This window comes from Zerene cesonia, chromosome 29 (assembly GCF_012273895.1).
Source record: "Zerene cesonia ecotype Mississippi chromosome 29, Zerene_cesonia_1.1, whole genome shotgun sequence".
In the NCBI taxonomy this organism is placed as follows: domain Eukaryota; kingdom Metazoa; phylum Arthropoda; class Insecta; order Lepidoptera; family Pieridae; genus Zerene; species Zerene cesonia.
The window spans coordinates 1,774,474-1,795,572 of record NC_052130.1 but is presented as its reverse complement, the minus strand read 5'-3'; the positions used below and the strand labels follow the sequence as shown (position 1 = coordinate 1,795,572).

The 21,099-nt window shown below is 32.9% G+C and overlaps 2 protein-coding genes and 1 non-coding gene across 3 annotated transcripts; 1 reads left to right on the top strand and 2 right to left on the bottom strand.

Moving 5' to 3' along the window:
* Positions 1-3,626: 3,626 nt before the first annotated feature.
* On the bottom strand, positions 3,627-10,869 carry LOC119837995 (facilitated trehalose transporter Tret1-like). Its single transcript, XM_038363807.1, has 5 exons — positions 10,730-10,869; positions 6,405-6,560; positions 5,599-5,801; positions 4,698-4,884; positions 3,627-4,021 (listed from the first exon to the last, which is right to left on the bottom strand). The coding sequence occupies exons 1-5, from the start codon at positions 10,758-10,760 to the stop codon at positions 3,627-3,629; spliced, it is 972 nt and encodes a 323-aa protein (XP_038219735.1). The 5' UTR covers positions 10,761-10,869.
* A 1,317-nt stretch (positions 10,870-12,186) lies between these two features.
* Positions 12,187-19,350, top strand: LOC119837941. Its single transcript, XM_038363735.1, has 11 exons — positions 12,187-12,449; positions 12,707-12,851; positions 13,274-13,461; positions 13,830-13,966; positions 14,683-14,710; positions 15,355-15,505; positions 15,919-16,055; positions 16,943-17,032; positions 17,515-17,670; positions 18,481-18,606; positions 19,255-19,350. Exons 1-11 carry the CDS (start codon positions 12,381-12,383, stop codon positions 19,273-19,275), a joined length of 1,248 nt encoding a protein of 415 aa, XP_038219663.1. The 5' UTR covers positions 12,187-12,380; the 3' UTR covers positions 19,276-19,350.
* Trnap-ugg lies at positions 14,183-14,254 on the bottom strand. Its single transcript has one exon. It is a non-coding gene; the product is annotated as a tRNA-Pro (tRNA).
* Positions 19,351-21,099: the final 1,749 nt, after the last annotated feature.

The following is a 21,099-nucleotide window of genomic DNA, read 5'->3' as shown; positions in this document are numbered from 1 at the left end:
AAGTGTGGTGGAACGAACGTGATTTTGTATTAGCAGAACCGGTGTTATTGCTTCTACACAAGAGTGATAGTGAAATCGCTAGGCTATAATTTTTAAATATAATATTGCAGTTCTCGTATCGTTGCTGTAAATCATATTATTTTATAAGGAATATAATGTGATCCGCTGATATCTATTATCGAATGACAAAAGGTTATTTGATGCTATTGTTAACGTCTTTTTTATTTTAGTATAAATATTGGTTTACAAATTGTGTTGACCGCCTCCTTGGTACAGTGGTTAACGCGTGAGCGTAGAACCGGGGATCCTGGGTTCGATTCCCGAAGTGAAACAGATGTATATCATCTGACCCATACCCCAGTAAGGGACACGGGACTTCACTCTGTTACAAATTGATACACACAAATAGACTTGAAAACTATTGCACAGTTACGTTAGCTATGTAATTCCTAAATATGTATCAACATACAAGTGTTACTATTTATATATGATTTATACTGACAGATTCGCCTTTATATCAAGTTGGAATGGGCCAACACTCAACTAAGACCGATAAAAAATTATGTTTAAACGATTGTGACATATTGCATATAAACTGATCAAAATATTGGTCTATAATAGTAGCAGTGATTTGGAAAAGTAACTCCTAACACGGTTATTTTCACAGTGAAAGTGACATCCTTATAATGGATTACACCAAAGACAAGTAGAGCTGTGTTCATAATATTAATCGTTTGCTTAGTGAAGTCCCGTGTCCCCTAGTGGGGTATGGGGTAGATGATATACATCTGTTTCACTGATTGATTTTTCTTTATAGACAAGTAGGCGATCAGCTTTCACAATGATGGTGTATGTATATATATATATTTATCTCGCTTTATACTTATCACGCATGTATCTGTGATCAACTTTCCGTTTTGTACGACGCCTACTCTCTTACCTCGCAGCTTTTCCTTTGCTTTGTGGTTGTCTGGTAGAAATCGCTCAATAGCGATAAGACCGCCTTCTGTACCTCAACTTCTTGTGCTGTATTTTTTGTTAAATTTATTTATTTATTTATTCTTTATTGCACACACTTACAAAATATATAAAAAAAAGAAATAAAATTTAACAAAAACTGGTATGCAAAGGGCGGCCTTATGGCTAAAAGCCATCTCTACCAGGCAACCGTTGGGTAAAGGACAATATATTTTTAGCAACGTACAATGCAACGCACGTAGGCAGGCAGTCTATTGGAAAATTAGTAAAGACAAAAAAAAAATTAATAATAAATAAATTAACAATAATAAAAAAATAACAAAATATAAACTACTTACAATAAGTTTAATAGTAATACATATATACGTATAAATAAATGTATATATATATACCCTCGGGTTTACGCTCACGCATTAACCACTGTACCAAGGAGGCGGTCAATTGTTTGTTTACATAACGTTTAAGGCAGATAGAACGAGTAATTTATTTTACGTCATCGTCGCTAATGAAGCTGGTGGGTCTCTAAGCGCTGCTATCGCCCATAAACATTTGGAGACATGTGTAGTCGAAGTCTGCAACCTTTCTCCTCTACAAATGGATTGCCGACCTTAATTGAAATGGGATTAAGAAAGGATTGACGTGAGGAATAAGAAAAGGATATGGAAGGGTAAGGTAAAGGTTGTTGCATGCTAATATTTCACGTCGGTGTCTGTGGGGGTGTGATACTTCCCCCGTGCGAGCTGGCCCAATTCGCTAATGGCTATGTCAGATAGAACGCTTATATATAGGGATATTATTATTATTATCAAACAAAGTCCTTTTTCAACTATATGTTTCGGGTTATACTTGACCGAATTCAAAAAAGGAGGCTCAGTTCGACTGCATTTTTAGGTTAAGTGAAAAGTAATAAATGGTACATTTCTTAAATTAATGCCTAGCGTAAAAAAGTCTATCTTTGGTATACCTTCTTCATAACTTGTTCTACGGCAAAATACATCTCCCAATACATCAGGTAGTTTATAAATTAACAGCCAACACAATCTCTTTAATAATTCACAAAAAGCACAACAAATCTATCAATTATATAAATTTAAGAAAAACCAAATTCAATGTAGACATTTATTATCATCCTTTTTACTCAAAGACAATTGTATTTCTCTAAACGTTTTATCCTTTGTTTCCGGTAAATACATTGTAATTAATACACCAATAGTAAAACAGGAAAAACTGAAAAACCAATACGTAGACGCCGGGCCAAATGCAGAAGTCATAATGGGAAAATATTTAGCTGTTATAAATATTGCTAAAAGACAAAAAACAAGACCGAAAGTGGTGCCAAAAGCTCGCGTGGGACCCTCGAAAAGTTCAGTCGCTGTGGGCCACAGTAATGCCCCAATTCCTGAAAAGTGGAGAAATCTTGAAATAGTATTTCTGATAAATTTATCAAATAATCAAAATTAAAAGTCCCGTATCCCCTAGTGGGATATCAGGCAGATGATATACTGTTTCACTGATCGATTTTCTTAATGGATAAGTAGGTGATCAACCTTCTGTACTGTTTATAAAATTAGTTTTGATTATTGTAAATAATCACAATAACAAAAAATAAGTTTACAAAGCGGAACGTTTCGACTTTTTTTTGTTCGTTTTAATAGGGTTTTAATTTCCGTAAGCTAAAGAGTAATAAGAGAAAATAACATCGATTTTGTATTATTTGTTGTTATGGCGGCAACAGAAATATAAATAATATTATCTCTAAAAAATTAAACTGACCATCACGGTTCATGAGATACAGCTGGGCAACAGACGGACAGACAAATAGACAGACAGATAGGCCAATAAATATATGTATCTATCATTAAGAAGAAACCCATATGATATTCCCACTTGTAATGATAAAATCGTGAGTTGCTTTAAGGGCCAAGGTTCTTGCTATTAAATTAAATTAAATTAAAATTAAATGAATTTTAATACCATTAATCAAAATTGATATTCTGAAATGAAAAAACTTAAAATTAATAAAGTTCTTTTCAACTTACCAGCGTTATAACAGAATACGATAAGTATAAGCGAAATTATCGGCAGATAATTCATGAACCCAGCAACTTCATACCCAGGACCAATTATTTGGAAGAAGGTACCTAAACCCACCTGGAATATATAGAACAAAGTCCTGTATTGTAATATATACCTTTTAAGATCTAATAATTATTGTTAATTAAGGAAATTTCTTGTAAAATAAAGTTCCAGTTAGTATTTTCCTATACTAAAACTAGTATATAATACTAACATTATAAAAAGGTAAACTAAAGTGAGTTTGTATGTTGTGGCATTGAGAACATAATAGTATATTAGTTAGTATATTAGTAGTAGTTGTAGTGAGTAATTTGAATCTGCTAAACTGACTTTTTTTCTATACCTTTTTTTTTCAACACGGTAGAGCCGGGAACGGGGGCTAGTAGAAATTAAAACAATTGAGGGTACTTAGTATCCTATTAAAATCCAAGTGTTTCTTTATTGCTTTACTATCGCGACACAAATGACTAGTATATTTTTTTTATAAATATATTTTTTTTATCAATATTTTTTTTACTCAAATTATGTAGATACATCGCAGTTTGAGTACTAGAAGTAGTAGTAATGAAAATTCAACTAACCATACCCAGTAGAATCCCGAATAACGAAGTGATCAACAATAATTTTCTCTGGAAAATCGAAGTCAAAATCGTCAAAGACAAGCTAGAAACCACTTGAATAACACTAATTATGACAGATGCGATTTCCGGCATTATGTTCGTTCGTGTTGAGATCAAAATCGTCTGAAGATAAAAGCTAACAGCATTGTATCCAACTATTTGCGACCCTCCGCATATAAGAATACAGAGTGCTAAAGCTTTCAGAAACGTTTTGTCTTTGAAAAGAGCGATTTTGTCTATTTCCACGTGCTCTTCTATCGATTTTGTATATTCGTCTAGTTCTATTTTGGCTTCTGTTTCCGAATGTCTGAGGGAAGTTAGGATTTCTAATGCTGCGTCTGTTTTTCCTGGAATATTTCTGGTGGTTAAAGGTGTATCATAGTTTTCTTATGATGCGCTAAATAGTTTATTTTCTATGAGAGTTTGGTTCTCGTCAAATAATTAATATATAAATTTTTAATATGATAATTATATATAATTTTTTCAGTATGATTTTTTGCAGATTGTAATTTAATTTTAAAGACTTTAATTAAATTACATTCTATAAATATAGTAAAGAACTTCATATAAAAATATAATTTAAAAAATTCAGTTATAATAATAATAAAAAAGTATTTATTGAAATAAAATAAAGTAATTACATCTTAAATACGACCCACTGACTACCGAACTAGTTGGGAACTGTGTTTCGGTTGTCGGTGGCTTCTCCCTCAAAACAATTTATATGTTAATGTTATAATTTAGTTATAATTTAATGTTACATTACAATTTATGTCTACTTAATGGAAAAGAAAAACGAAATAAATTTGTTAGTTCTTGTTAGAATGGGCTTTATGTTAGTGTGGGATGTTGAGTGGGCGCGCGCGCTCCTGTCTGAAGTTATATTATAGTTATATTAGTTCATTCGTTTGTTATCTACAGGACTATAGACAGCCGAAATATTTTGCACATTCTCATGTTAATTTAAACTTAACTCAAAATAACTCACTTTTTAGGGGCTACCACTATAAAAAATATGATTACCTTTAGAAATCAAATAATACGGAGTTTCCGGTAGAAACAAGATCGGCAAAGTGGCCACCGCTATAGCTCCACAGATTATGTAACTGTACGTGTAATATGAAACAAATGGTCCCACAGATAAGGTAATCAAGATTCCTAATGAACAGAAACCTTGTAGTAACGTCCCTAAGGCACCTCGGAGCTCTCTCTGTAAACATCGCACGTTTTATGTCCGATATAGTTTTTCATTCCTTCGCGCATATAATAATGTGGCGATTTTTAAATTATTCGAAAGATAAAACTAAAAAATGAAAAATCAACATTTTAAATGGCATATAAACACAGATACTACTCTAATAATATTATGAAATACTAGGTCACTATCGTGGTATCAAGAAAGAAAATGCCTGTATGCTATTCCAGACTACATCTATCTCTGTATCAAATTTCATCCAGACAGCTGTTCTTGCATGAAGAGTAAAAAACGTATGTATGTATATATATATACATATATATATATATATATATATATATATACGTTCAAAATACTTATTCTATCCTGTCCTACTAATATTATAAATGTGAAAGTTTGTAAGGATGTGTGTGTGTGTTTGTTTCACGCAAAAACTACTGAACCGATAGCAATGAAATTTGGTACGTAGACAGCTGGACAACTGGAATAACACATAGGCAACTTCTTATCCCGATATTCTTACGGGATACGGACTTACGCGGGTGAAACCGCGGGGCGCAGCCAGTATAATATAACTGTAACCCGCGGTTTCGGCCACGTCATACTTGATATTTTATACTTATTTTCCTCCATAAATGAACACTAAAACATATTTTTAAATCGGACCAGTATTTCTTAAGATAAACATTTTATTGATTTAACTCTAAAACAAAATATAAAAGATCTTACGCTAGCAATTTCTGTAATATAAATAGGAACCACCACTAGAACTAAACAGTCTCCCATAACCATAATAGTTCGCGCCAGAACTACGAGCCAGACTTCTGTAGCGAAGACCAGGAGTATGGCCATTGCTAACTTTGGAACTGAACAGGCTAATATGCAATACTTTCTCCCTATTATATCCAGAAACGTACTGCCAACGAAGTTTGCTGGAAGGAAAATCATTTTAACTTTTATTGTTACTATGCTTCGAATTGGGCCAGCTCGCACTGGGTTAGGTAACACCCCCCCACAGAAGATAGACATGAAACAATAGTACTGCATTTCGCTCGGTGAGTAGGGGAGCCGGAGGATTATATCGTTTTGCTGGTCCTTCCCAGTGCATTCCTTTTTGTCTATCGTTAAATCTTCCCATGTCTCTTCCCTTTCTATCCCTTTAAAAGTAGACATCGCAATTGCAGAGGTTCTACCTCTGAAAATGTTAATGGGCGGTGGTGATCGCTTACTATCTATATACTATCTATAATAGTATAAACAATAAAAAGTGTTTGAACTACATTTATTGTGTTATGGATCATGCAAACTTACTATTAGAAATTATATAATATATTAGCCCGTGTCTCAGTCTCCCCGTGACGTGAATAATATAATGAATATATCGCGTTTAAAATCCGCTTAAAAGTCTTTATTTCTAAATGTCTATTACTCGCGTAAAATGAAACACACGAAAAAACTTAATATTAACTTTAACAGTTATAAATTTTACCCTTTACTACTTATGAAAAGAATAAATATGAACACCTAATACTTACAAATGATACCCAGGAGAAAACCCAGAGATACGATCCAAGATATTTCTTCATCAGTGGGTGATCGTGAGAGCGGCGATTCACCAACAGTAGCTAGTTTCACCAGCATTGGTGATGGCCACGACGAGCTCATACCAGTCGTTAATACGCTGAGATTTGCTAGAATAATCAAAAAATAAAATTAGATAAAAAAATATAGCACAAGAAATTGCTGAATCGTCTAACCGAGTCCTTATGACTTAATAAAAATTGTGTCCCATTTTATGACGTATATTTTATATGATCAAAACATCGATTATGACTTTACACGTGTATATAATAAATAAATAACATAAATCATGTCATGAGCGTAAAGATACCATATAAAGGAATAGCAATCAATAAAAATTGCTCAATAATTAAGGAAAGAGAGGTTTTTTTCTATTATTTTAAAATATCGCATTTATGAAGCATTTCAATGCTATAAAACTAAAAATTAAATTTTAATAAAGGCCGCGTTCCATCGATACAATATTGTAATCATTGAAATAATGTTTCGTATTGGTTGTGATGGTTCTTAATCATCTCAATAGATGGCGTGGGATGTCACAGGCAACTTGGGCACATAAAACCGAAAGGGTAGAATAAATTCGATTACTGTGGTGTGATCACGGGTGGCCGAGGGGCTACGGTTTGGCATAAAACGCGGGTTCGAATCCCGCCTCTTGATCAAATTTTTTCTATTCTTTCAAAATTTCTCAAATAAAGGTGTTGCAGACCAGGTGGGCTATGACCAAATGTAGAGGTATTTGGTCTTTCTTCAATCTTTTATTCAGTTGCTTTTCGATTATGCCCAAATAGCTCGAACTCTATTGTGTACGATTATATTTCTGGTTAAATTATTACTAATTAACACGCTAAAACAAACGATGCCAATGGAAAAACTTCCGTGTTTAGGAACAGTCGGTTAAAATACCTACGCTACTGGAACGTGCTAGAAACGTGGCGTCTCAGCAAATAGCTTTAATCCATAAAGCCTTAAGTAAAATTGTGTCTAGGTTTATTGAGCTGCTGTATAATTATCTTGCATTATCTTGCACTAACACACTGATATTGTATGAGATAGCTTACGATATGCTTTATGAAATGCATAGATAGGTATATACCTATATATATATACTGGATTTTCAACCGACCTCAGAAAGGAGAACGTTTGGTGGAAGAAATTTGGTAGCGTTTTTCTTGTGTCAACCGATTTGAGTGTTTCTTTCTATATTCAAAAGCTCGTCATGTCGTTCAGAACAAATAATCTTCTACTATATAAAAATAAGTCGGGTTTTCCTTCCTGACGCTATAACTCCAGAACGCACGAACCGATTTCCACGGTTTTGCATTTGTTGGAAAGGTCTCGGGCACCGTGAGGTTTATAGCATAGAAAATTCAGGAAAAATTTCAACAGAAAAGCCGGAAAATGATTTTTCACATACAACCATCTGGTGGCGAAACGGAGTTCGCCGGGTTTGCTAGTTTATATTATATTTAGGAAATGGTTTATTTATTTTTTTGTTTTTATTAAATCAAAAGATGAAAGTTACAAAAATGATAATTGATTTTATAAAGCAAGGAATATATTTGTAGCCGATATTTTTTGTATTCAATCGTATAAAGATAAAATAAAATATTGAGAATATTAAGATTTAAACTATTTGAATAACATCAAAAGCCGAACTCAAACATTTATTTATTCAACGAGGCTTTTTAAAAACGCTTTGGAATCGTCAAAATTCAGAAGAAATTATTTACATTCCAAAGCTGTTCTTCGAGGCTTCTACGAAAAACGAGCACAAGAAACTCTGTACTTGCTCGTTTAAAATCATTTAATACTAGCTGCGCCCCGCGGATTCCTAAAGGACTTTAGGAATTTTATCAACACAAAATACAAATATTATAGACTTCTTTAAGTGAGGAAATCTCCCATAAGATGATGTATAGGCCAGGTAAACCTGGAACTATCCATAAGCTGCTTACATTCGTGTGAAAATGCGAACGTGGTAAAATATGCTAATATTCGCTATCGCTCTATATTCGCACTAATGTAGTCAGTAATATAGTGTAGTATTATATTATCTGTGGTAGGTATATTTTGTTGTTTTTATTTTTGACTAGCGGTCCGCCCCGGCTTCGCCCGTGATACATATATAGCCTATAGCCTTCCTCAATAATAAATGGGCTATCTAACACTGAAAGAAATTTTCAAATCGGACCAGTAGTTCTTGAGATTAGTGCGTTCAAACAAACAAACAAACTCTTTAGCTTTATTATATTAGTATAGATTATACGGGAGCCTATTGTACAATCTATACATTTTTGTGGTACACTATTGAGAAACTATCACACATTACTTGTAGGTCCTTACATAGTATTTCTTAGTCATATAGTATTATGCTATCTGTGGTCATGCCCAGATGTGTTCTAAATGCAAAAAATATTATTTTCTCCAAAAAAAAAAAAATATTCAAATGACATTGGATTCGAAGTTAAAATATAACGGTCATGGACGTTCCATTCTTTTTTTAAATCGCATAGTACAAATAAAAGCGGATATTAAATAATATTAAATGTCGAGATTTCCTTATCCTATATACAACATTAAAGTATGTTACGATTAATGTTTTATTGCTCCACAATATCATTTAACCTCTTATAAGATAAGCCAGATATATGAAAATTCACATTGTATTTTATTAATAACAATTAATGTGTAACTAACCTAAACTTCTCATGCAGGTATGCAACCCTTATTATACCCCATTGTTGCCATTAAAGCTTTTATTTAACAATTACTTATTTGATTAAGGATATTTTTTAACTTGTAATTCGTGCATTATCTGAATATTTCACAATGCGTGTAAGGTAAAAAAACCTCTGTTTGTTTTGAAAAATTGTTTACTACTATTCATGACATACATGACATATATTATTATCATATGAATGAGAAAATATGAAAATGTTCGTTTTGATTTGGCCTTTTTGTAGTAACAAACGCCTGTGTCTATAGCCACAGTATAATATATAGATAAATATTAATTACATACTGTGCTGTAGCTATAGCAAATGCTATTTCAGTACGAATGTCTAGTCTTTCTTAATTCAATAATTTAATTTAGTTGATTTATGTGAAAAAAAAATTGTTTGTTTTAAACCTTTTATACGTGTTGATTATATACGAACTTACTGTTTCTGTTGTTCATTTTTAAATTATTAATCAATTGATATAATATATATGGCGTTTATTTTGAAATTAATTGAAAAATTAGGAAAGTATCCATTTATATAATAAAATCGATTATTTTCTTAAGAAAAGTCGATTATTTATTTATCGATTTTTCATACTTAAAAAAAAAACGATTAATCAAAAATCCATTTTTAAATCAACAATGTCACATCCCTAATTTGAACGATCACTAACACACAATGTCGTATAACAAAGAATTATTTAAAAATAACCTACAAAAGAATTATTAATCGTTGTTGAGAAAATCCACTACAGAAGTACTACACACTATTGTGGGAGTCCAGCACGCTTCGGCACGAATTGGGCCAGCTCGCACCGGGGAAGTACCACACCCCCACAGAAAACCGGCGTGAAATAGTGGCATGCCACTGTGTTTCGTACGGTGAGTGGGGGAGCCGGAGGCCCGTTTCCTTTTCCTCACCCGTCCTAGTCCATTCCTTCTTTCCAGTCGTTAATCCTTTCCTTTTCCCTTACCCCATAAAGGCGGGCAGCGCATTCACAGAGGTACTACCTTTGCGAATGTTTATGGGCGGTGGTGATCGCTTTACACCAGGCGAACCACCAGCACAGCTGCCCGCTATGACATAAAAAAAAAAAAAAAAGAAGTAAACAAAGCATTGCTGCCTACTATTCATTTTAACATGTTCTATGTTATAAAGCTTTCTAGATACCACGATGACAGATAACATAATACTATGATGCCACATACGTCACGAACAAATTCTAACAAGCACCCGTGGCCCCTTCACTTATGTGGCTCGACGGAACACAGTGGGGTTTTAGTCGGGGGCCGTGGGCATCTATACAAAATTCCCCCACTACAAAAAAAAATTATATAAAAAGAGACCACATACTAATTGCACTTATTTTCTACTACTTGAAGGTAGGTAATTTTAATTAATTGTTGTTACTATAACTATTATATATAGAGGTTCTGTTTCATTTAAAATTTCAGGAAAATTAACATTTATATTAAATTTTTTACTAACACAAAAATTTTAAAAGAGCGTAATTTCCAGGAATTTCTAACCAAAAATAAATAATTTAAATTTACCTGTAATAACCAACAGATACTGTCGAAGCATTATTTTAATTTTATTTCACTAATATAAACACAGAACTTAAAAAATGGCGCGAATTTTAACTAAAGTATTAGACACAATTCGTTATGGTCTGTACGTCTTTCTCAGTAATGTATAAATTGCAGAGTATGCATAACTACATAAATTATAGTTTGAACTAATTCACTGCAAGGATCTGTACACACGGGCGACAAACTCTAATATTATACTATGTATATTAGCGGTCCGCCCCGGTCTCGCCCGTGATACATATATAGCCTTAAGCCTTCTTCAATAATGGACTATCTTAAACTGAAGAAATTTTTCAAAACGGATCAGTAGTTCCTGAGATTATCGCGGACAAACAAACAAACTCTTCAGCTTTATAATATTAGTATAAATTATTATTATGTAATACTCAAATATATTATTAATTGCTAGCTAAGCATAACTTTGGCAGGTTTTATACAATATTGTAACATTAAAGCTTAATATAGTAAAACGTAGGTAAAAATTACAAACAAAATGTGCCATCGAGTAAAAATTGCAAATCTTAATGCAAATGTGAAATGTATCATTTTTTCAAGTTTCTTCTAAAACTAAAAACTAAGTAAAAGTATGCATCTTTAAATTTTAGCCATGTTAACATTTAATGAAGGAATTTATTGAATAGAATATTCCATGTAACGTCCTACTATCCTACTTATATTATAAATGCGAATGTTTGTAAGGATGTGTGTGTGATTGTTGCTCTTTCACGCAAAAAATTTGGTACGTAGACAGCTGGACAATTGGAATAACATATAGGCAACTTTTTATCCCGTTATTCCTACGGGATACGGACTTACGCGGGTGAAACCGCGGGGCGCAGCTAGTGGTTAATAAAACTGCCATGTCACCAGTGTGAACATATCCTACACAGAAAAACATAAACAAGTATCAAATTACTGCGTACCTATTAAAATAGATAATTACTAGGTATTCACAAAAAATACCCTTAATAGTTTGGCTGCAAATAAAAACATTAATTATTTAACATCATCGAAGGAAATTTGATATGTTAATAAGGAACATAATATACATATATATAGTTATATTATATTGACTACTTAAATCTGGATCTTGTGATGTTTATTTCATTTAATTATTATAATGTAGGTTTGTTGGTTAATCTTAAAAAGATAAAATAAAAACCTTTCTGCAATAATAATTGTGTTTTTGTCATTATAATTGGGTGTCTAGCTTTGTGTGAAAATAAGAAATAGTTATCTCTTACTACTTATACTACTGGTACTTCAAGGATTTATGACATCATGATAAGTAAGTACTTTAAATACGTAAACGATCGATTTGCAGCTGTTCGTTTGATAATCTTCGATATACGGAACACTTTAGCAAAATTTTGACAGTGACGTTGACATTGAATGACAAGTTAGGTACACCGTTGTCCATATAAACGACAACGGATCATTTAATCACAATATACATATGACACATCCTAGAATTGGGTTCTTGCTTTTATAATTTGTAAATAAACAACACAAATGTTTAGTTTCAACCAAACGATAGAACTCGTTCATGGGCCATTATAGATTATACGGTTAAATTCACTTTAAAGTAGTATCTCAAGTATAATAACCGAAAATGGATGATGATGATTATTGGAATACAAGTGAAACCAAAGCAAAGGCTTTTAGCTTTGATGACGATGTTGTAAGTATACTGTAAAAATAAAATTATTATTATTTTTAACTCTATTATAATGTTTCCCTAAACCAAATGTACAGAAACAATGACAACAAACAAAAACAATAATTTAATGTAATTTTTGCAACAAAACTTTGTTTTTGAACTTAATTTATTAAAAAAAGAGTATATGCACTTTACAATTTATGAAATAAATTGAAGAATATTACACCCTACTACTTGGAAGAATCATAACACATGTTTTCTCTTTTCAAAATTGCCAGCTTTCACCACAAGAGATTCTAGCCATCGGTCAAAAACGATCCTCAGGACAAACTGAAGATTCTGTGTTTGCTACAACCATTCCCAATGCTAAGCGTAACTTGGTATCAATTAACAGTCTTGTATCACCTAAAGTTCTGGATTTAAGTAAGTATTAAGTGATTGGTTAACTAATTTTTTCATACTATTTCAAAATATTGTAGTGTCCTTTTGAAGGCTTCTCTTCATATATAAATACATAATGTAGCTTTACAGGATGATAAATTGTACAGAAATTATGTAAGTGGACCTGATTACCTCTTGACTATCCGCTATATAACAATTTTTTAATGATGTTGCTATTTAAAAAATCAATCAATCAATAAAAAAAACATTTGTGATGTGATTTTTATGATAGACAAAAAGATCGAAAATAAATTATGTCATATATTTCACCATTGTAAATGTATGTGATCCCTGTGTTATTATAATAGTATTTAGGTATCAAGTAGCCTAAAAAAGCTATATATGTAGAGGCAAAGCCAGGCCACTTAGCTCTATCAAATATATATAATTATAATTCTCGACAGTTGTCCTCGCTCAATCCGGTAGAGACCCTAACAACATGAAGGCAATGGATAACGACTCTACGGCGGTTACACTGAAGCGGCTGGTGTTGGGTCGAACATGCTCGCTCCATGTTCATAGGAGTTTGAAGAGCAAAACAGAGCTGTTGGATGGAGCTATTGCCTTGGGCGATGGGAATGCTATTTTGGCCGTGTGTATCGCCACAGATAACTAAATAGTTACCTTGTATTGCTTTGTACTTGATTTAAACCGGACTGTTAAGCTTATATATGTCATTATGGCAATTTTTTTTTATTTGTAGGTAATATTATTAACCAAGATTTTCTTCTTTCTTTTACAAACAGTTGTTAGACTATAAAAAAGTTCATAAAAAAAAAAGTTCATAAAAAAAAATTTGTAGAATAAAAAACAGATTCGTATAACATATATACTTATTAATATAAATGCAAAAAAATCTCAATTGTAATGCAATTCAAGTGAAGAAATAATGATAGAAATAAAAAAAATTTATCAAAAATGCAATTTTTCCATAGCACCACATTTTTGTTATATTTTCAGGTGGTTTTGTTTCTCATGCAAACATTGAATAAGAAGTTAGTTCATGAATTAATATCAAGCAGACCAATAGCGTTGAACCATTATATGAGCCATTTGAAGAGAGAAGGAAAAATTACCGACCTCACAGATTTGCTGACGTAAGTACAATAAAGTTCTTTAAAAAAAATTATTACCATCCATTCATACAATTTTAGTTAAGAAAATTCTTATAAGTTTTTTGTAAAATTTTGACGTCAAAAAAAATTGCTTTTAAAAATTTTTGTCAGGTATTTTATAGTATATTGGGAATTGGAAATTATTCCTGCAGTGTAAGATTGTGTTATGATTAATATAGAAAAAAAAAAACATCGCGCGGGCTCGTCCGGGATTTGAACCCGGGACCTCTCGCACCCAAAGCGAGAATCATACCCCTAGACCAACGAGCCACATTCGTAGATGTCGAATTCAACGATACGTTTAGACCATTTTTAATATTTGAATTATTATTGGACCTGTATTTAATATATGTATGTATATTACGTCATTGCTATAATACTTATTGGAATCCCGCATTGTTATCCAATGTTATCATTGTTTTAACAACATTAGTGTTTGTTGTTGAATAAACCTTTTTATTTGGAAAGTCGCTTTTAGCTTTTTCGAGTACAATTAAATTCATAGTAACATAATAAATAATTAATTTTTACACCATTCCAATTTACGCATATTGACCCAGGTTCCAAATAAATTAATATTCAATTTAAATACACTTTGATGTTTGTGAATATATTATTTTCAATCATCTTAAAGCTGATGAGGAAAACCTGAAATTTAAATCTCACATTTTATTTTAATTTTTTTATTTTTATTACAGAATGCTAGGTAGAAGTCCCGAGGCAGCCGTAAGTTATTATTTTTTGTATATTGTTGAGTTTATTCGCACATTTGACCTCCATTTTATTTATCAACCGTCTTCTTAAAAAAGAGAAGCTATCTAAAAGAAAAGGTACTCTAGGGACCTCTATATTTTCTGTTATGTACTGGTAAGGACTACATATACCATTATAAATTCATAAATATATTAACTAATATATAAAATTCTTGTGATGCAATGTTTGTTCACGTACCACAATAAGTTCATGAATATATTAACTAATATAATATGATGTAGTATGTTCGTTCACATACTCCTCCGAAACGGCTGGACCGATTCTTATAAAATTTCGTGTGCATGCCGGGTAGGTCTGACAATCGGCCATCATATATTTTCAATGTATCTATAAACCATACGTGTAACATATATATAAATAAAATTCATATAAATCAATTTGTACAGAAATTGAAGCTAAATAAAGCAGTGGCCTCCGGCTGCCCACTCGCCGTACGAAACACTGAGCATACTTTTCACGCCGGTCTTTTGTGGGAGGAGGGGGGGTTCGTGTATATGCGATCTGGCCCAATTCGTGCCGAAGCGTGCTCGACTCACATACCATAATATAACACACACTATGAGGTTTTTTTAAATCTAATGATCTGTCTGTTTAAGATACACCAATTCGAACACACGGTTAAAAGTCAAGGGAACAGTATAGAAAGTTTATTGAGGAAATTGAATAATATATTATCTAATCATTTCAACCAACCAGGTGTTGATGCACATGCGAATAAGATGTTAGTGGATTATATAAAATTGCTGGGTGAGTGTTTGCTTGACTAGTTGCAGCCCGCGGTTTCTGTTGCGATTTTTTTTTTCTTATTTTCTAGAGGTGTACCTTGATTTTGGTGGTATGAAAGATTTCTTGCATTTTGATCTATGAAATTGTCTATAGTTCAGTGAAAGTTGCATTTATAGGGAATTAGCCGATCCGCTTCGCAATCAGAAAATAAAACTGTTCATTTTTTTGTAAATGTTAATAATAATAAATTATTCAATATTAATTAAAACAATTTTTTTTTTAATTACAAATAAACATATTTTATGAAGTAATTACCAAATACATGTTAAGTTAAACTTTACAAATTGAATAAACTACGATAGCTAATGAAAGCGTGTAATTTTATTAATAAAAGTTTTAACCAACTCACTAACATTCCTCGAAAACATTTCCAGAATGGCAGAAATGCTCGAACAAAGCCGAGCTGCACAACCAGTCGCCGCTGGCGTGCCTCGCGCACTGTTGCCAGTGGCATTGGCACGAAGGCGCTGGCAACATGATGTCGCCATTGACGCTTTGCCAGCGGCAGCAGGTGAGGAAAAATTAGTTTTTTTTTTTGTTATTTTAAGTCGTCCCAGTTGTTCTAGTTCCCATTTCCTTTTCCTCACCCTTCCCAGTCCACTTCTTCTTTCCAGTCATCAATCCTTTCCTTATCCCTTAACCCTTAAAAGCGGGCAGCACATTCGCAGAGGTCTGAGCCTCTGCGAATGTTCATTGGTAGTGGTGATCGCTTACCATCAGGCAAACTACCAGCTTAGTTGCCCGCTCTGACATAAAAAATACATGTTTTTTGAATTATTGATTGATTTTTTGCATCTTCTAGAAAACTAGCTGTTGCCCGTCGCTTTACCCGCGCAGTCTTAATAAATTTACATGGTACAAATTTTCATCCCCTATTTTATTCCCTTGGGGGGAGAATTGATCAGAATCCTTTATTAGCAGATGTATACGTCAAAACATCTATCTGCTCGCCAAATTTCAGCCCAATCCGTCCAGTGGTTTGGACTGTGCGTTGATAGATCACTATGTCAGTCAGTCACCTTTGAGTTATATATATTTAGATTGTCGTCATTTGATTCTATTATATTTCTTAAAACAGTGAAGGAAAACATCGTTAGGAAACCTACATGTCCAATAAATAATCAAAAGTTCGACGACATATGACATATGCCAACCCGCACTTGGCCAACGTGGTGGATTATGGCCTGAACCCTCATAGGAGGCCTGTGTCCCAGCAGTGGGAACATATATAGGCTGATGATGATGATTCTATTGAAAAAAGTGGAGTAATACCTTCCCCAAGTGGTGATCTTTTTGTAGAAAATCATTATTTAAATACATGTCAAACAGATGTTTATCATTTAGTAATAATTTGATATTAATTTTTGTATAATTTTTGCATGTTTTGCTGATTTTCAGATACCGCCATTGCAATATGATTGGGTTGTGCTGAATGTCCACGCAAACTCCAGTAAATGGGATATAGTTGAATCTCTATTCACAAAGAAGGTATGATATTAAATGGTATATTTTCATGTTTTTTTTTCTGCTACATATTTAGAAATTAAAAACTTTTTAACGGATTTTAAACGCGATTTATTCATTATATTATTAATCTGACGTTTCGAACACTTTACAGCGAGCGTGGTCACAGGGAGACTGTCTCCACGTTAATAATATAATGAACCATTTATCATATTGTTCTTATCTTTTAAACCTGCCCTAGCCGATTATGAATACATCAAAATCAGACCAACCGTTCTCGAGACAATTTTTTTTTTATATCTATACTATTATTATAAAGCTGAAGAGTTCGTTTGTTTGTATGTATTTTTGAACGCACTAATCTCAGGAACTACTGGTCCGATTTGAATAAAATCTTTCAGTGTCAGATAGCCCATATATTAAGGATGGCTATAGGCTATATATGTACCACGAGCGAAGCCGGGGCGGACCGCTAGTGTTCATATATATTATTACGAATATTTCAGGATTGGCTCGGTCGTACAACCCTATCGTCTCACATCCCAATAGAGACGCTGTTGTCCCGTCTGAACGATCTGAACGCGAGCAAGAAGATGATGGCCACGTGCCTCAACAAGATACAGAGCAACGACGACAGGCTCCGGCTGGCGCAGAAATATAAGGTACAGGCTTAATTTAAACTTAATTAAATATAAAAACTTAATAAAACCAAAAAATGTGTGTGTGCGATTCACACACGATAGAAGTGAAACTTCAGTAAATCGACAAAAGAATGAGATGAATATATATAAAATATAGAAAAGTATGTATATTTCTGTCTCATTCTTTGCCGGCTTTAAGAATAAAGAAGTGTAGTGTAGAAACACATTTTTGTATTTGTGTCTCTTACCTGTCGTTTTTTCCGTTGCATCAGCTTTGAAATCACAACGATTCTAAAGAAGTTTCACTTCAATAACTGTTTTCCCGCAGCTTCGCCCGTGCGGTCTTAATAAATTTTCATAGTACAAACTTACATCCCCTGTTTTATCCCCTGGGGGGTAGAATTTATCGAAATCTATATTTCTAAGCGGATGCGTACGTCATAACATCTATCTGCTCGCCAAATTTCAGCCCGATCTGTCCAGTGGTTTGGGCTGTGCGTTGATAGATCACTGTGTCAGTCAGTCACCTTTGAGTTATGTATATTTACATACTAGACGTTCGTCCCGGCTCCGCCCCGATATCAAGATTCCGGTTTTATCTCAAGGAAGCATTTATTCGGAATAAGAAGTATCCTATCACCCAAGTCAGCTGATACCAACATGTCTGTATATCAAATTTCATCAAAATCCGTTCCGCAGTTTCAGCGTGATTGACGGACAAACATCCAAACAAACAAACTTTCACATTTATAATAATAGCGATTTCAATTCTACAAAACTAGAAATTAATATAGAAAGAAGAAAAAAATTTATGTATTCTTGCATTTTCAGATACACACAGTAGTTATAGAATCTCTGGTGAAACAGAAGGACAGATCAGCTCTCACGAACTACAAAATGGCCTTGAGTCCGCAGTCTGAGGAATATATCTTAGCCGATAATACTTTAAGAGATCCGGTGAGTTTGTTTGCCACTAGCTGTTCGCCCCGGCTTCACCCGTGGTACATATATAGCCTATCTAGTCACTCTGTGAAGTTGCAGCTGTCTAATGGTGAAACAATTTTTAAAATCGGTCCAGCGGTTTTTGCGTGAAAACGTTACAAACATACGATAATACAAAAGTTTCGTCTTTGTATTATTAGTTTAAATGATCAAAGTATTTAATGGTCAATAGATAATTATATTATATATTATAATAATTAGTGTAGATATGTATTTGAGATATTTTGACTGCCTCCTCGGTATAGTGGTTAACGCTTGGGCGTAGTACCGAGAGGCCCTGAGTTCGATTCCCGGTGGGGATTCAAAAAAATGTCTCGGTCTGGCAGGACACAGAAGGTTGATCACCTACTTGTCCATAAAGAATATCGAGCAGTGAAACTGATGTATATCATCTGACCCATACCCCATTAGGGGACAAGGGACTTCACTATACTACTATTTGAGACATTTTTTAAGAACGGACAAAAGTCGATCTATAGCGGGTTCTATTTTGGCGGGAAAATTTTTATAGATTTTTTTTAATTATAAAATTCTCATAAAAAAAAATTGAATACTATTTTTTTTTTATTAATAAGTACCTAATAAGTAATATTTTTGTTACAGTCTGTAAAATGGAAGAATTGAAGAAGCAAAAAAAGTCCTGTTAAACATATTTATTTATATTTATTACTATTACGTATTAAATACATTTTAACCACACGTTTTTAGTTTTAATTCACCCAAATAAAACATTTTATTGCATAAAATGAAAAATATTTCTCCTTATTTAAATTAAAAATTCCAAACATGGAATAATTCGAAGAAATATTCGATCATAAGTATTTAACTTAACTATAAGTATTTTAAGTATTAAACGTGCCAACTGCAACACAATGCTCCATACTAACAAAAGTATATTTAAATAAGATATTCTCAATACTGTTGTTTTTATTACATACACGTACAATATAAAATATATATTTAAAATAAAATAGTATCCCTAAAATTAGTTGCAGCATCTCAAAACTTCTTCTCTTTTAATGATCTCAAAACTTGTCCACTACGCAATCAATAACAGACTAATAATTATTTTCTTTTAACTTTTTTTTATTTGTATGCACATGTGAAATTATAGCTTTATTTATATTAATAAACGATTTTTAACATTGTATTGTTTTGTTTCTTGACATTGAATTAATAACATTTTCTCTGTATTTTTGTTTGACAAATTAAATATACAATTTACATCAACTAACGCTACACCTCCTCACCCCCACAATTACACTGATCTTCGTCTATTTCAAACCCACACATTCTCAACAACTGCACGATGCAAGTGATACACAAAATGCACTGCAGCACTTTACAACACGCCCTGCAACACCCGCACGAACACAAACAGCACATTGTGAGTTAACAACACAATAATTTGATTTGCAACACAGCAATTTGTTCGATTTTCAAATACAATCGAACTGGCTGCGAGTAATTCGTTGTGTAAATAGTTTTTCGTGTTCGATTTTTGAAATAGTGGTTCCACGTTTTTGTGTATGACTATCTTATCAGTCATCAGAAACTATCTTCATGAGGCCGTAGTTTTATCACTATTGATTTAACGCTTAACTGAAGTTGAATGTTAGATACTACACGGCACTCGTGTATCTGAGAGTAAATAAGAATTAATGTGTTCGCTAAATAGGTTAGTTGCAGGTAATGATTTTGTCGATTAGATAAGGTTACTCGTATTTGATAATTCCCTGGTACAATGCGGTACTGATTAAAGCCTAAATTGGTTTATATCTATTCAGTGAATTGTGAAATTATAGTTATTATCTAAGTATGTGATATGTTTTCTAGATATTTTGATTTTCAATATATCTCGAAATGTTATTGATATTATCTATGGTAAATATGTAGAATTATAGGTATTATATTATTAATAACTGTCATTTTAAAAAATCAAATACATATAAATCATTTATTCGTCCTGATAACACGTCTTTGTCATTCTTGAATTATATTATGAAAAATGAGGCAAATGTTTTGTAAATAATTTGATTTATACAAATGCTACAATTTTCGATCTAGTTAACATTAAAACTGTTACAAAATGTTTATTTTCACACAGAACATGAAAGACGAAAAATATTAAAATTACCAAATGGTAAATTCATAGTATAAAAAGGCGGTAAAACCAAATCAACACAAGCAATGGAATAAAACAACATTCACCGAATTTTATACATGTGTTGTTGTAATTTTTGCGGCAGTCTCCGCTGTATATTCTGTTTCACGTTCATCGCATATGCTCTGCATATGTGCGGAATTGAACTTGACTGTCAATGCAGTAAGTGTTGCCAGTATAGTGCAGAGGATCCCGAATAATATAGTAATACTTGAGACTTTAACTTGCACTAGCTGTTCGCCCCGGTTTCGTCCACGGTGCATATATAGTCCCATGTCACTCAG